Source organism: Amblyomma maculatum, chromosome 4 (genome assembly GCF_055883805.1).
Source record: "Amblyomma maculatum isolate TAMU_Amacu chromosome 4, ASM5588380v1, whole genome shotgun sequence".
Taxonomy (NCBI): domain Eukaryota; kingdom Metazoa; phylum Arthropoda; class Arachnida; order Ixodida; family Ixodidae; genus Amblyomma; species Amblyomma maculatum.
Window position 1 is genome coordinate 134845154 of NC_139347.1, and position 14621 is coordinate 134859774.

Genomic DNA, 14621 nt, shown 5'->3' on the forward strand with positions numbered 1-14621 from the left:
CAAGAGAGAGAGACACCTGCTTGTGAGGGAACCACTGTGTATCGTTTCAGCAACAACAATGCGCGGGCAAGAGCACTGACTGGTACATTTTGGAAGAACCGATGAGCCAAGACTACGCCAAGATGAAGGCCACTTGAATGTGTGTTCCCTGTGTTCCCTGGAATGTGTGTTCCCTGATGCCGACTGGCATTGACGTGTCACATGTGAAGGGAGAGCCGTCGCACCTTGGCCGTGCATACCTGCCAAACTTTTGAGATCAAGGCCACCAGTCCTTTTGTTTGAAACGACAGGATCCATGCAAAGGTCACAGCCACAACAGTTGGCTGGAATGTTATACCATTGTGTGTCCAACCTGCTTACAGATGGTTCAGTAACCTTTTCAACTTAAGCAAGTAGTGACATTGAGGCCTTACGATTGGATAACATCCCTTTGAGTGCCAAGTATTTTGAAAGTGCCTGTTCCCTGTGAGTCATTTTTTTTTTTCCCCTTTCAGTTTCAAGTATGAATTCCATGCTGGAAACAAATCACGCAAAGTTCATGGCAAACAAAAGATAATGTAGGACATGTTTCCATCCACAACACAGGGTGTATTTCCAAGTAAGCATACACTGCTGAATGCATACCTGCCAGGTTCACAGAAAAGGCATTAGGGAGATCTCATCGGACCGGGGAGGGGGGAATGAAGGAGTTACTAGGCATTTATATTGAATTAGTTGTTTTTATTTGGTTCAAGGGCGGGAATTGGGTGGTTTTTGTTCGAAAACCACTGACGTGGCACATCACTGCTCACTGTTGGGGAATTTTCGATGTGGCAGATGCTGCCCTTTTCAGAAATGCCTTTACCGCTCCACAAAGAAAAGCATATTCTGAAAGTACACAGTGTCGATGGATTTCAGATCTGCGACTCTAGAATTACTGCACTGTCAGCCAAAGGGAATTTGAGGCGAATATAATCGCAGGCAGCGATCATGTACTTCCGAACAGCTTCATAAAATTGTTCTTGCTCACTTGGCTTGAGTTTCTGAACAATGCGTTTGGCTTCCAGTCCCACCACAATGTCTTTATCATCCTTCTGTCCATCTTTGTCATGGTAATCAACTTAAGTAGGTCCTTGTGTTCCCTTAGAAGGTGTGGCTGCACAAACCTTGAAAGCAGGTCTTCAAGAAGACCAAGAAGTAAAGATTGCAATGCGTGTGTTTGAGGAGCTTGAGATGCAGCCGACCGTTCAATGCCTCAAAGACAGGAATGGTGTTATTCAGAAAAAGACAGCACGCTTTGTTGAGGTCAGAGCTGAAAAACTGAAACAGCCTCTCTTCATGTGTTATGCATGGTGGCCTACTCTGGTCCACCATATCAGTGGGTTTAGTCTTTTTCACTGCCACTGGTGCAGCACCTGCTGCCTTCTTTCTCTTCAATTTGCACGGCATGTGTTCCAGTTCTGTACTTTACACCGACACCACTGGAGTCTTTGGAATTTGGTAGTATGACAGAAACTGCGCACTTGTGGTTTCTTTCACCTCATGAAGGAAGAAACTCAACAGAGGTAACCATTGATTCATTAACCTTTCCAGGCATTTCCCAAGCGACAGCCATCGGTTTGGCGCGTGCTTCAGAATTTTTCGGTACTCAATGTTATGCATTTCTTGGAAATGCTTAAGGGCAGCTTTTCTTTTTGCCCTTTTTTCCAAATGAAAAAAATATCTACGAGGACTTCGTCCTCCTTCGCTGGGAGACAACACGCCGCTTTTTCTGCTGCAATGTTGATTAAATGGCACAGAGAGCCAATTATAGTAACATTTTCTTGGGCTTCAATCAGCGCTGCCGCTACGCCATTTTTCTTTCCCAGCATGACGGCGTTGTCAGAGCCAAAAGCTATGCAGTTAGACAATGGTATGTCCAAGGAATTCAGTGTATCTATCAGCAATCTGGCGATATTGCGCCCAGTTGACTGGCCCTCTTGGATGCTCAGCACAAGAAGTTTGCTATCGATCACACCCAATTCTTCAACAATATACGTAACCACGATCGGGTACAGCTGCGCTTGGCTGTCGCTACTGCCATCCACAGCAGCTGAAAACACACTTTTTCAGGGCACTCACCATGCTCTCTTGTGCGTGACGCGCCATTTCACCGACAATAGCTGTCGTCTTGGTTCTAGAACATGCGTAGCGCTTCGCAACGTCAAACTTCGGGAACAGATCCCAGGTGCTCAGAGGTGCTCAGCGGGACGTTATGCTCCAACAAGCAATCGGAAACAAGCACTCCGCACGGATGACATCGCTGTCGTCTTATGCACTGAAGAAATCTTGGAGACGCTGCTGCTTGTCTTGGCACTGAAGGTTGCTTGAGTGCTTCTTCGACGAAATGTGCGTAGCCAAGTCCGTTGTGCTACTGTGCGAGATGCTGATGTCACAATTGCAAACTGCAAAACGCACGATGCTCGCCTTTCCGAGACGGCACAATACATCCAAACGCAGCAGTATACTGCCTTAGGAAGACCTGAAGATATTTCTTGCGCTCTTTGCTTAGCGCCATGGCCGAAGACTATGTTAACGCGGCACTAAACAACACAACTCGCGCCTCTTAGAAACTGCACTAGACCATGCAACTGAGCTGCCGAAGGTAACAAAGAACACAAGTAAGAACACTAGTTGAATAAGCAAAAACCGGCGTTAGTGTAGAAACATTAAAGGCAGAAATTAAGCCATTGGAACTTTAGACAAAACCCGACCTTAGCGCCACGCCTGAACCGCACCAAGCGGTGGCGGAGCTACAGTTTCAAACAGCAAAGTGAAAGTAGTTCTGGCAGTTTTAACTACTGCGCTTGGCCGACTATGCTTTTTAGACTTTTCACTGATCATGATATCAATCGGTGCCAAGCGGTAGATAACCTTGGAGCTATGTGGCCAGACTAGAAAAAGGATTTGGCCAAACGTGGGAGCGTTTCCGGGAGATTTCTGTTTTGGTCATACAATCGTACAAAAGCATCAAGATTCGGCAGTGTCCCGGATAATTCGGGAGACCTGGCAGGTATGTGAATGAGATATACAATGTGTTTTTTTAAAGGATACATAAGCATTTTAGATATGTTAAAAAAATAAGATATGCTCAACAGATTACAGAGCTAATTCAAGCTCTTTTTTCAAACTCAATAAAACTAGAAATTATAAGGAGCAAGTGCGAGATTCAGCACGAGTATACTCAGGTGCTGCAAGCAATTCGCATGAGGGCTTGCCCAAGTATATTTAGGCGTGGCACTCAAAAGGTTGAACAAGATTCTATGTAAAACTTTACAAACTTCACACTTTGCAGACAAAGGACAATTTGCCATAGCTGGCATACAGTAGCTTTTCAACAAAAAGTCATACTTTGTACTTCCTCATAATGGATTAATTTAAAATGCTTGCAGTCATTCCATATGACATGCATAAAATCTCTTTAGAGCCACAGAACTACCAACAAATGGCAAAACCCCTGTTCATTTCCTTGAAATTCCACCATAACAAGGCCTGGCTAAAACTCTTATCAGCACCTCATCCATTTTTTTTTTCATTGCCAGCCACAATGCTACCTCTGCAATGGGAGCACTCTGCACACTTTAATTCAGTTAGTTGCCACTGAGTGCCACTACCCACATGGAGTCAATCCATAATACATATCTGATGTAGTTTAGGGACAAGCTTGAGGTGCTGGCAGCAGTCTAAGTTAGTCGTTTTTCAGTTGCCTGGTGCTGCTCAGATCGTACTCTCCCCTGAATATTAGAGGAGGCATGAGAGCTAGGCAAGAACAGCAAGGGAAAACAGGAGAGGGCTTTGGGTGGCAGGACCAACCATATCTGGCTAGCAATGTACCGGCAGATATGAACAGCACACCAAGACAAACCAGAATTGAACTGAAGAGTTTGGTAAATGTCAAGGACTGTTACAGCTACACGTAAACCTACTTCATGAATATAAAGGTAGCACGTGACTGTGCTCACGCGATTATCACTACATGGTTCGAAAATCTGAGTGCCATGACAATGGATGGTAATACTAAGCCTATGCACTTTCGATGCGAACAAGAGTGGGGCATGATGACTATCATGGCAAACCAGCATTTTTGTATTGCAAAATGATGTACAAGCAATGGTACCACTATTCTCTATTTTAGTATAGCACTACACAAAGAAGTGGAAGACACTTATAATAAGGGCATGGCAGGTTTTCAACTATGCAACAAGTGACCATGAAAATTTAAAAAAAAAGGCACGCACACCAAATTTTAATGACAAAGCATGTGAGAAGAGGTCAGAGGTCTTGTTTTAAGGTGCTCATTGAGAAAAACTGTTTTAGAAGTTGATGTATGTGTGCAAAAACAGTTGCACAATATGAAAATGAAAACTGACTGCAATGACAAGCCATTTTATAGACAAATATGCGTTATTAACGTTGAGTACTTGAACCAATCAATTTTTTTTATGGGTAATCAAATAAACTAGTCTGAAAACACATGACGATACTGCACAGCTTCCTGTTGTCACTGCAAATCCGATGCCACGTCAAACGAGAGGTGGTGGTTGCACACCAGCAATCTTTGACGAACGAGAACGATCTATCACGCTCACAAACGACTGACAGTTCCCTGGATGATTAACTGCGCTGAGCGTGAGAGCACCTGGTGGATGTAAGGCATGATGACAGCCCCTGTACTCCCTCGAAGTAACCCGTCTTACGAACACAGGTGTGCTACTAGGGCGGCGTCTAAAGGCAAGGCACCATCCTTCGGAGTTGCTGCCATGCACTTTTCCAGCGCCGTAAGAAAGCAACTGCACATGCGAGTTGAGCGATCGCGGCCCGGCGGAGTTCGAACGCACGCAGGGCGACAGGCACCACGTGCTGTGACCGACCGCCCTTCGACACGTGCGCGTACGCCCCGTCAACATGATTCAAGAACGCGGCACTAAGCAGATGCCGATGGGTGAACGCGGGCTTCGTCAGAATGCATGCCGATCGCCCAGCGAAGACATGCGCAGCACGCAAAGGGGACGGCATGTCAGCGCGCCACTGGCAGTCCGGACAAGGCCGGTCGCTCGCGCCACAATGCGCCATTGTGGCTGTTGCGCGGATGAAAAGGATCTGCAGCAGCGCGCCAACCTTCCCAATTGCGCTTACAAAGCTTTGTCGACGGATATTCACGACAGCACGCAGACCATGGTTTTTGAGCGCAAAAATATCTCCTACTAGTCAGCCCTAGCAGGGACGGCAGATGACATGCCTTCGGGCCCACGCAGCGGGAACTCGTATTCTGTCTTTGAGCTCGGGCTAAGCGCTGACGCCGCGTGGCTGGACGATGGGCGTCCGAGACATCGGGCGGGATGACATTTCGTCAGCGCAGCCCAGTCACCATGCCGGCACCGAGGGACAGACACAAATGAAGCGCGTCGTAACAGACGCGACAGTTCACGATCGCTGTGCCCACGGCCTTGAGACAGCGATGGTATGTCATCCGAAAGCCCGAACGAGACGCTCGTTCCAGAACACTCCATTAGGGCCGACTCCGCGCAAGAAAATTTTTGAGCTCGAGAACCCTTAGGCCACCCCCCCTTCCCCCCTTTCACAGCCACAGCAATGGCGCCATTCATGGCCCATTGAGAGTCGCTTTTCGCCATGCAGTCACCTGTTCGAGCTGCTTCTCCGCTGTCTCACGCTGGTTTGGATCGATTGTGGCCCGGAGGATCTCGATGAGCTGGCCTGCGTCCATGGTTAAGCAAGTTGTGAGGCACCAGGAAGCGAAAAACTACGGTTAATAAATCCTTCACGTGAACCGCGTGAACTGTGCACCGGTGACGCACCCACGAGACATGCTCCAAGTGAAAGAACCGCTGCGCCGTCCGGCGGCAGCAATTAAAAGCTACGTGTCACAAAAAAAATAGCTGCCAAGATGTAAAATCTTTTAGCATTACTTTATTGAGACTTGCGTTTACTTTAAAAAGAAAAGTTTTTTTTATTGTCAGAGCAAAAACGGTGCTTAATTTTGCTGCCATCAAAGAGGCCATAAAACCATTTTAGGGCTACGCACTTGATTCAGCTTGATGCGTAAAGCTGTAAAATATGCAAGTTTTAACAGTTATTTAGGCAGCTATTTTAAATTACATTTTTAGTTTATTTGTGGAGAGCTTACGTGTCTGGCAACCATCATATACCAATAAACAAAATTTACAAAATGCGGATCTTGAGCGCACGTCCCGTCGTCTGCTGCACCTAATATGCGGTGTTCGGGTCTGGCACGCAGTAGACGGTAGGCGCAAAAGCGAGAGACGGGCCCGCGAGCCATGGTCTCGACCGACGAGTGACAAATCAAGTCTGTCAGAATAAACCGGTTTATCGCGGATAAAAAAGGACCACTTTACAGACACAACATCGAACGCTGTTGCGTAGGAAAATATGCAGTCCAGACTCGCGACCAAGATTACAGCTGAGTTAACGGTGGTCAGTGTTTGAACGCTGCAAAATAAAGCACAATGCGGCGAGAGCAGGGCGATGCGACTCGTCCAAACAGCTCCAAGCGGTAGAAGGAATGCACTAATTCTCGCGTAGTAGCAATTCACAAAAAAAGGCCCAAGAAGCAGCCCCGCCGCAGTGGCGCAGTGATTACAATACCTGACTACTGTGTTGGAGTTCCCATTTTCGAACCCCGACCGCTGGCGGCTGCGTTTAGACGTAGGCGAAACGGAGAGGCGTCCAAGTGCTCTACGATGTCAGCGCACGTTTGTGATACCCAGGTGGTTGAATGTTACTTCCCTGATGGGGCTGGGATAGCTAGGTAGCCGGCGCTTACAGCGGGGGCTGGCCTGCCACCGAAGTTTGATCTGCTGTAGGCCTTCATTGCACCCGCCACCGCTTTGGTGGACGACGGCTGTTGTTGCGGCGCGCGTCTTTCTCTCCCTCTTCCGTTTTATTTATTCTCTATTTTCTCTTCTGTCTGCACGAGGCAACGGAGGTGGCTCAGCTACAGAGCCAGTAGCAGGTCTGTGCATTTTCCTTTCCTGCTTCCTACAGCCACAAAAACAACGTCTTTCTCTCCCTCTTCTTATTCCTTTCTTCTCTAGTTTTTCTGTCCACACGATTTTATCAATCAGTGTTTTCAGGCAGCGGAGGTGGCTCAGCTACAGAGCCAGCAGCAGGCCCGTGCATTTTCTTTTCCTTCTTCCTGCAGCCACAATAGCATGAGCCATTAAAGGCTTTCGCCTTAATGATATACAGGAAAGGCACAGTATACCTGTCCCACTTCAGTGAACACCTGAACCGCGCTGCAAGGAAGAGAGAAAGGTTGGAGTGAAAGCGGAGAGAAAGAGGTGCCATATTGGAGGGCTGCGGAGTAATTTCAACCACCTGGGTTGTTGTTGTTGTGGATGTAGGAAGAAGGAAAAGAAAATGCACGGGCCTGCGACTGGCTCTGTAGCTGAGCCACCTCCGCTGCTTCCTGCAGATAAAAGAGAAAATAAAGAGAAAGACGCGCGCACCTTATAAAAGAGAAAATAAAGAAGAAAAGAAAGAGGGAGAGAAAGACGCGCGCACCTCATAAAAGAGAAAATAAAGAAGAAAAGGAAGAGGGAGAGAAGGACGCGCGCCAAGGTGCGCACGTCTTTCTCTCCCTCTTCCTTTTCTTCATTTTCTCTTTTATCTCCACGAAGCAGTGGAGGTGGCTCAGCTACAGAGCCAGTAGCAGGCCTGTGCATTTTCTTTTCCTTCTTCCTACAGCCACAACAACCCAGGTGGTTGAAATTATTCCGCAGTCCTCTAATATGGCACCTCTTTCTCTCTTCCCGCTTTCACTCCAACCTTTCTCTCTTCCTTGCAGCGCGGTTCAGGTGTTCACTGAAGCGGCTGCGTTTCGATTGAGGCGAAACGAAGAGGCGTCCGTGTGCTGTGCGATGTCAGCGCACGTTAAAGATCCCCAGTTGGTCGAAATTACTTAGCCCTCCACTACGGCTCCTCTTTCTCTCTTTCCCCTTTCACTCCCACCTTCCTCCCTTCCCTTACGGCGCGATTAAGGTGCCCACAGAAAACAAGTGAGACAGTTACCGCGCCTTTCCCTTCCTATAAATAAATCAGTTCACTAAGTGGGACAGGTACTGTACCTTTCCTGTAAATCATTAAGGCGAAAGCCTTTAATGGCTCATGCTATTGTGGCTGCAGGAAGAAGGAAAAGAAAATGCACGGGCCTGCTACTGGCTCTGTAGCTGAGCCACCTCCGCTGCCTGAAAAACACTGATTGATAAAATCGTGTGGACAGAAGAGAAACTAGAGAAGAAAGGAAAAAGAAAAGGGAGAGAAAGACGTTGTTGTGGCTGTAGGAAGCAGGAAAGGAAAATGCACAGACCTGCTACTGGCTCTGTAGCTGAGCCACCTCCGCTGCCTCTTGCAGACAGAAGAGAAAATAGAGAATAAATAAAAAGGAAGAGGGAAGGAAAGACGCGCGCCGCAACAACAGCCGTCGTCCACCACCGAAGCGGTGGCGGGTGCAATGACGGCCTACAACAGATTAAAAATACGGTGGTAGGCTAGCCCCCGCTGCAAGAGACGGTGACCTACGTGTCCCAGCCCCATCATGGGAGAGTGTGCCGCAACAGCCGTTGTCCACCACCGAAGCAGAGGCGGGTTGAATGACGGCCTACAACAGACAAAACTCTGTGGCTGGCTGCCCCGCCGCAAGCGGCGTTGACCTACCGTCCCAGCCCCGCAGGGCCAGGAACTGCCGCCCTTGACCACCCCGTGGACAAAATGTGTCCCGCTTTTGCGGCGTTTCGATTGGCCGAGGCGGGATGACATCATAGAGGTCGCGACGAATCACGGAGCACCAGCATGCGCGAAATGCGTGCCTTATATTGGCATACGTCAGTAGATGATCAATTACTAATTATTGAAATAATTGATTACCAATTGATGACTGAATAAGTAATTCGCTAATTGACTATATATTGATTGATTGAATAAATAAAAATTGCCTTAAATTGCTAATTAACTACTAATTACTGCCAGTTGCGTAGCAGAATGCTACAATCAGGCTTTCGCCTTTCACTACTTAGTCCCTCGCCATTTTATTTATTCAAGTTAATGGGATCACAGAAAGGGAAAGGCGCACTATCTGTCCCACTTGTTTCTGTGGACACCTGACCCGCTCCGTAAGGGAAGGGAAGGGAGGAAGGTGGGAGTGGAAGTGGAAAGAGAGAAAGAGGAGCCGTAGTGTGGCAACCTGATGTTGCCACGGCTTCCGGATCTGTAGTGGCAACACCCGTTTCCGGCGTTTCGACCAGTCAGATGACTTGAGGTCACGTGAGATAGCAACACTTCTGAGCTATTTGTTTAACCTACAGCACCTACGCCATTGCAGCAAAAATCCATTGTAGGTATAGATTTTCTACGCTGGTGTAACTGATGTAGGTTAAACAAATAGTCCTGTCGATAACGACGCAAACTCGGAATATGGGCCCAGCATATTCCGGGTCCCTAGTGGCAACACCCGGTTCCGGCGTTTCGACCAGTCAGGTGACTCGAGGTCACGTGAGATAGCAACACTTCGATAACGACGTAAATTCGTAATACGGGCCTGGGCCAGTGTCGCTATCTCACGTGACTTCGAGTCATCTGACTGGACGTAAATTCGTAATACGGGCCTGGGCCAGTGTCGCTATCTCACGTGACCTCGAGTCACCTGACTGGTCGAAACGCCGGAACCGGGTGTAGTCACTACGAATCCGGAAGCCGTGGAAAAATCATGTTCCGGTGTTTCCTCCAATCAGATGACTAGCTCGCCCCAATTTGCCAGCACAAACGTACGATCCCAGCCTGCTACCGGTGTGGTGAACTGGGCCATCGAGCCGACATCTGTCTGGCTCCAGTAAACGAACGCTGCGGCCTATGCGGCCAAAATGTCGGCGCCACTGAAGAGAGCATGGCGCCACATGACTGCAAGCCAACGTGCCTGGTCTGCAGGGGTAATCATCTCACCAGCTCCCGTGAATGGAAGTGGATCGAACCTTTTTAACACAGTGACATCCTTCACCCTCTCAAACTCTGATCGTGGCCCCCACAGCTAGATCGCGATCATCCACACAAACACATCCCTTCACACTAATCCAGTGGAATCGCGGAGGTTTCGAGGACCGGCAGAACATTTCAGTTCCCCGTGGCTCTTGTCGCCCTTCAGCAGCCAGGAGCCAACGCCAAACTCACTAACTACCAGACTTTCCAGAGGGACATACAAACCTGCATCCTAGTCCACAAAGATTACACAACACAAGAGGTCACCCTTCCATCGATCCTCGAATACTCCTATGCCATGGTCACAGTCTTAACTTTGCGAAGCACAGACCGTCCGATTCATGTGCGCGTGGCTGGACGTGACCCCCTGCTCATTGTAGGAGATTTCAATGCTCCCGGTCGGCAATGGGGCTACCTTAGAGAGGAACCCCAAGAAGGAAAATTGGCGGAACTAATTTTGACCCTCGGTCTTACCATCCACACCGATCCGGCCAATCCCACTCGCATGGGCAACTCAGGAACAAGACATACATGCCCTGATTTGACTCTTACCCGCAATATTAAGCACGCCGACTGGCTTAATACGCAAGACGCTCTGGGCAGTGACCACTGTATTATAATTACCACTATATACACAAGGCCCCTAACGCCCCAAACAAGCGCATATTCCTTATTGGACGTAGTTCCGCGCGACACTTCCCTCTGTTGACCTGTCCGCTCGGGATATCACGAGTTGGTGACCTCTCTAACAACAACTCTCCGCACTAACGAACAACGCATCCAACTCACCGACTCCACCCCAGAAGTAGACAACCATCTCCATCTTTGGAAGGCCCGACAGTCTTACCAAACGATGGAAAAACCAGAAACACCGCATCGTTGAACTCACCCAAAAGGCTGCCGACTATGCCGCTCAGTTAGCCGACACTAACTGGGTGGATCGATGTAACACAGCTGCGTGCCAGATGTCTCGTCGTAATACGTGGCGTTTGTTTCATGCACTTATAGACCCCTCTCAAACACGTGCAGAAACGACGCGGCATCTCCACCATGTCATTCATAACTTTCCCGGTACTACAACACAGTTGGCCCAAACACTCTGTGACAGATATATTTGTACCACATGTAGACCCTCGTCTTTCCCAATGCTCATACGCAGGCCGAGCAAATCTGGAGCTGGATGCCCCATTGCAGCTATATTATTTGAAGGAGGCCCTAGCCAAAATGAAGCGCGGTACTGCACCGGGCCAGGTCAAGGTTACCGTCAAACTTCTCGCGAACTTTCCGGATGCAGCTTACCATACCCTCCTTGAATTTACCAACCAAATCTGGCTGGGAGAGATTCCTCTCCCCCAGGATTGGAAGACAGCCCTAGTGACATTTATTCCTAAGGCAGGCAAGCCCATTGATGTGGAAAACCTGCGCCCTATCTCCCTCACATCTTGTGTCGGCAAATTGATGGACTATGGTGCGAGACAGGTTGGCCACTTACCTCGAAACACATCACACTTTTGCGGACACTATGCTTGGTTTCCGACCACAGAAATCCGCTCAAGATATCCTTCTACAAATTCATCATGACATATTAGAGCCTAAAGAACACCCTCACAATGACAAGGTAGTCCTGCCCTTAGATTTGAAAGGAGCCTTTGATAACGTCAAACATGAAGTAATAATACATCATCTCCAAGATACCAACTGTGGTCAGAATACGTATCGATACATATGGCAATTTCTCACGGGTACACAAGCCAACATTCGAATTCAAGAGGCGGAACATGGACCCTATACCATCGGATCCCAGGGTACACCACAAGATGCGGTGTTGTCTCCTCTCCTCTTTAACCTTGCAATGAAAAACCTTCCCAAAAAATTAAGCTCTATGCCTTGCATCCGATATGCCATATATGCGGATGATATTTCTATCTGGGCAACCGAAGGTAATCTTGGACACATGGCAACATGCCTACAACAGGCAGCGGAGGTGGTGGACGCTTACGCTGCGTACTGTGGTCTGCAATGCGCCTCCACCAAATCAGAATTTTTCCACATCCGTCCTTCCCTCGGGACGACACATCAATTCACCTTACACTTCTTTCGGGTCCGATTAGAGAGGTCAAGGGGATCCCCATTCTTGGTCTCTTTATTCACCAACAACGCAGACCGGACGCAGCACTAACCATGTATGTCGACCAGGGCCGTATGGTCCGCCGGGTCTCCAATAAGCGTGGGGGGTTACGAAGTAAAGATGCCTTGCGGCTGGCACATGCATTCGTTACGAGTAGAATTCTCTACTCAACCCCCTACATGCGCAAACATGACGAGGACCAACTCGAGGTCATACATCGCAAAGTTATCAACCGGGCTCTTGACCTCCCCGGTGCCACATCCAACCAGCATTTGCTGGCCCTTGGAGTGGTCAGCACCTATCGGGAACTCCGAGAGGCTAATCTTTTTAGCCAATACACGCGCCTATCACAAACGCCATCCGGTCGCCGCATTCTTAACCGACTACACGTCCAATGCACCATCACTTTTGAGAAATGGGTACGAGTGCTAGAACCCTGGAGACGCGCCCTCAGGATCAGACCCATTACCCGCAACATGTCACACTCTGATCATAATGGCCGTCGTCAGGCGCGTGCGGAAGCACATGGAGCGGCATTATGGTAGACAACAACATGTATACTACGTGGACATTGCCGGTCCCTACCGTGAGAGGTGGTTCACCGCGGCAGTGATCCACAACACCAACAAAGCTAGTGGTAGGACTCACGTTCCAGGCCCACAGGACAACATACGCAAAGGAAATCGCGATTGCGCTTGCCCTCTCCCTCCCAAAAGTAATTAACACATCATTACCGACTCCAAGGGGGCCTGTCGGAATTATGGGCTGGGTTGGATACCTCCTCTAGCCAAGCGCATCCTATAAAATTGCTGTCGGTCCAGCGACCCTCAAAATTGTAATCTCATCTGGGCTCCCGGCCATCAGGGACTCCTGGGCAATGAGGTAGCCAATCAGGCGGCCCGCGCGCTTTCTCCTCGGGCACTCAAACCTGCTCGGGAAGTCTACAACGAACCCACTCAATGTCTTATTACATTCAAAGAAATTACCACATATTATAAGGACAGCCACCGCCGCTTTCCGGAACCTTGTAGTCTCCGGAGGGTGGACGAAAAGGCTCCTTAAAATTTTTACAAACACAATGCTGTGCCTGGCAGTCTTGAAGCACTTCAATACAGACTGATGGGGCTGCAGCCTGTGTGGAGCGACCTTCTCGGACGTTTTCCACATGGTCTGGGCCTGTCCATCCAATCCCCACCGTTCCCAATCCTTCATTACCCCCCCTTCTAGGGAGGCCTGGGAGGCGGCGCTGCTCAGCTACCATGACCTACAGTCCCAGCGGACCTTGGTCGCCAGGGTGCGAGCGGCGTTAGACGCCATTGGGGCCCCGAAATAGGAGCTCCACCTAGATTTGTGAGGGCCTGAGCCAATAGGGCCTCGGTCCAAACACCTCCTTGTACAAATAAATGTTTGTCACCACCACCACCACGTAAGATAGCGATATACTTGGATAACGACGCAAGCTCGGAATACGGGCCCAGATCTAACACTAAGCAAAAACAATCGGGACGCTCGCTGGAACATCACCCAACACTCGCTAGGCACTGACCTCTACATCATCTTCATAAAGTTCAACACAACGCCACGTAAACGCCCGACCACAAAAGCCACAATTACGGACTGGCACAGATAATGCAGACAACTAAGAGATGAAACTGCCCCCTCGAGTTTAACGAACCTGAAAGACTGGATAAGTGCGCAATGACGTTCACAGCACCACAGCCGAAATACAAACCGCACATAAGGACAACACAACCCCAGACGCAAGGCTACTGTTGTGGCTGTAGGAAAAGGAAATGAAAATGCACGGGCCTGCTACTGGCTCTGCAGCTGAGCCACCTCCGCTGCCTCTTGCGGACAGAAGAGAAGAAAGAAAAAAATTGCCCACGATTACGTTACTTCCTAATGCGAAATTTGAGCGCAGCTCATCAGCTGTTTCATCTTTTCGATAGAATGAGGCAGATTTCGATCAAAACACGTATGTAGTTCAATTACAGACAACGTATTTTAATTTTTCACACGTATTCCACCAAGAAACACTCCACTAACACTTCTTGGCTGTCATGAAGGAAGCTTTGTGGTAGAAGAAATGAAGATAGCAATTGAGTTATCGGAAGGTTGCGGGATAGTTATTAAGGCGAGCTTTAGTTGTAACATCCTAGTGATGGGATGGATCTTGGATGCGTGTCGTGGCCGGCAGGTGATGCTTCCCGGCGACTTCCGAAGCCCAGTCCACCAGGTTGGGCAACCGGGTCAGAACTGGACACCGCAGCCTCCCATCGCTCGAGGTCTGAATTGTCATTCGGCTGATGGAAGATGCTCAGAGCAAGAATAAAGAATGTGAGCAAAATCCGCTTTGGGAGCACCGTGGAGGATGCACTCCGGCGTGAACAGACCCGGGTGAACAAAGGCTAAGAGGCAGGGGAGAAGAAGGTGCGTTATTGGAGTTGGTGCCTTGTCGCCTGCTGCA

General features: G+C 48.9%; 1 protein-coding gene across 1 annotated transcript in view; it reads right to left on the reverse strand.

Moving 5' to 3' along the window:
- Positions 1 to 5860, reverse strand: part of msk (importin-7 msk) — a 139052-nt gene extending 133192 nt beyond the window's left edge. The window contains exon 1 of the mRNA XM_084602529.1: positions 5660 to 5860. Coding sequence (XP_084458655.1) covers positions 5660 to 5743 — 84 coding nt within the window. The 5' untranslated portion in view covers positions 5744 to 5860. The remainder of the gene's footprint in view (positions 1 to 5659) is intronic.
- Between the last annotated feature and the right edge of the window lie 8761 nt (positions 5861 to 14621).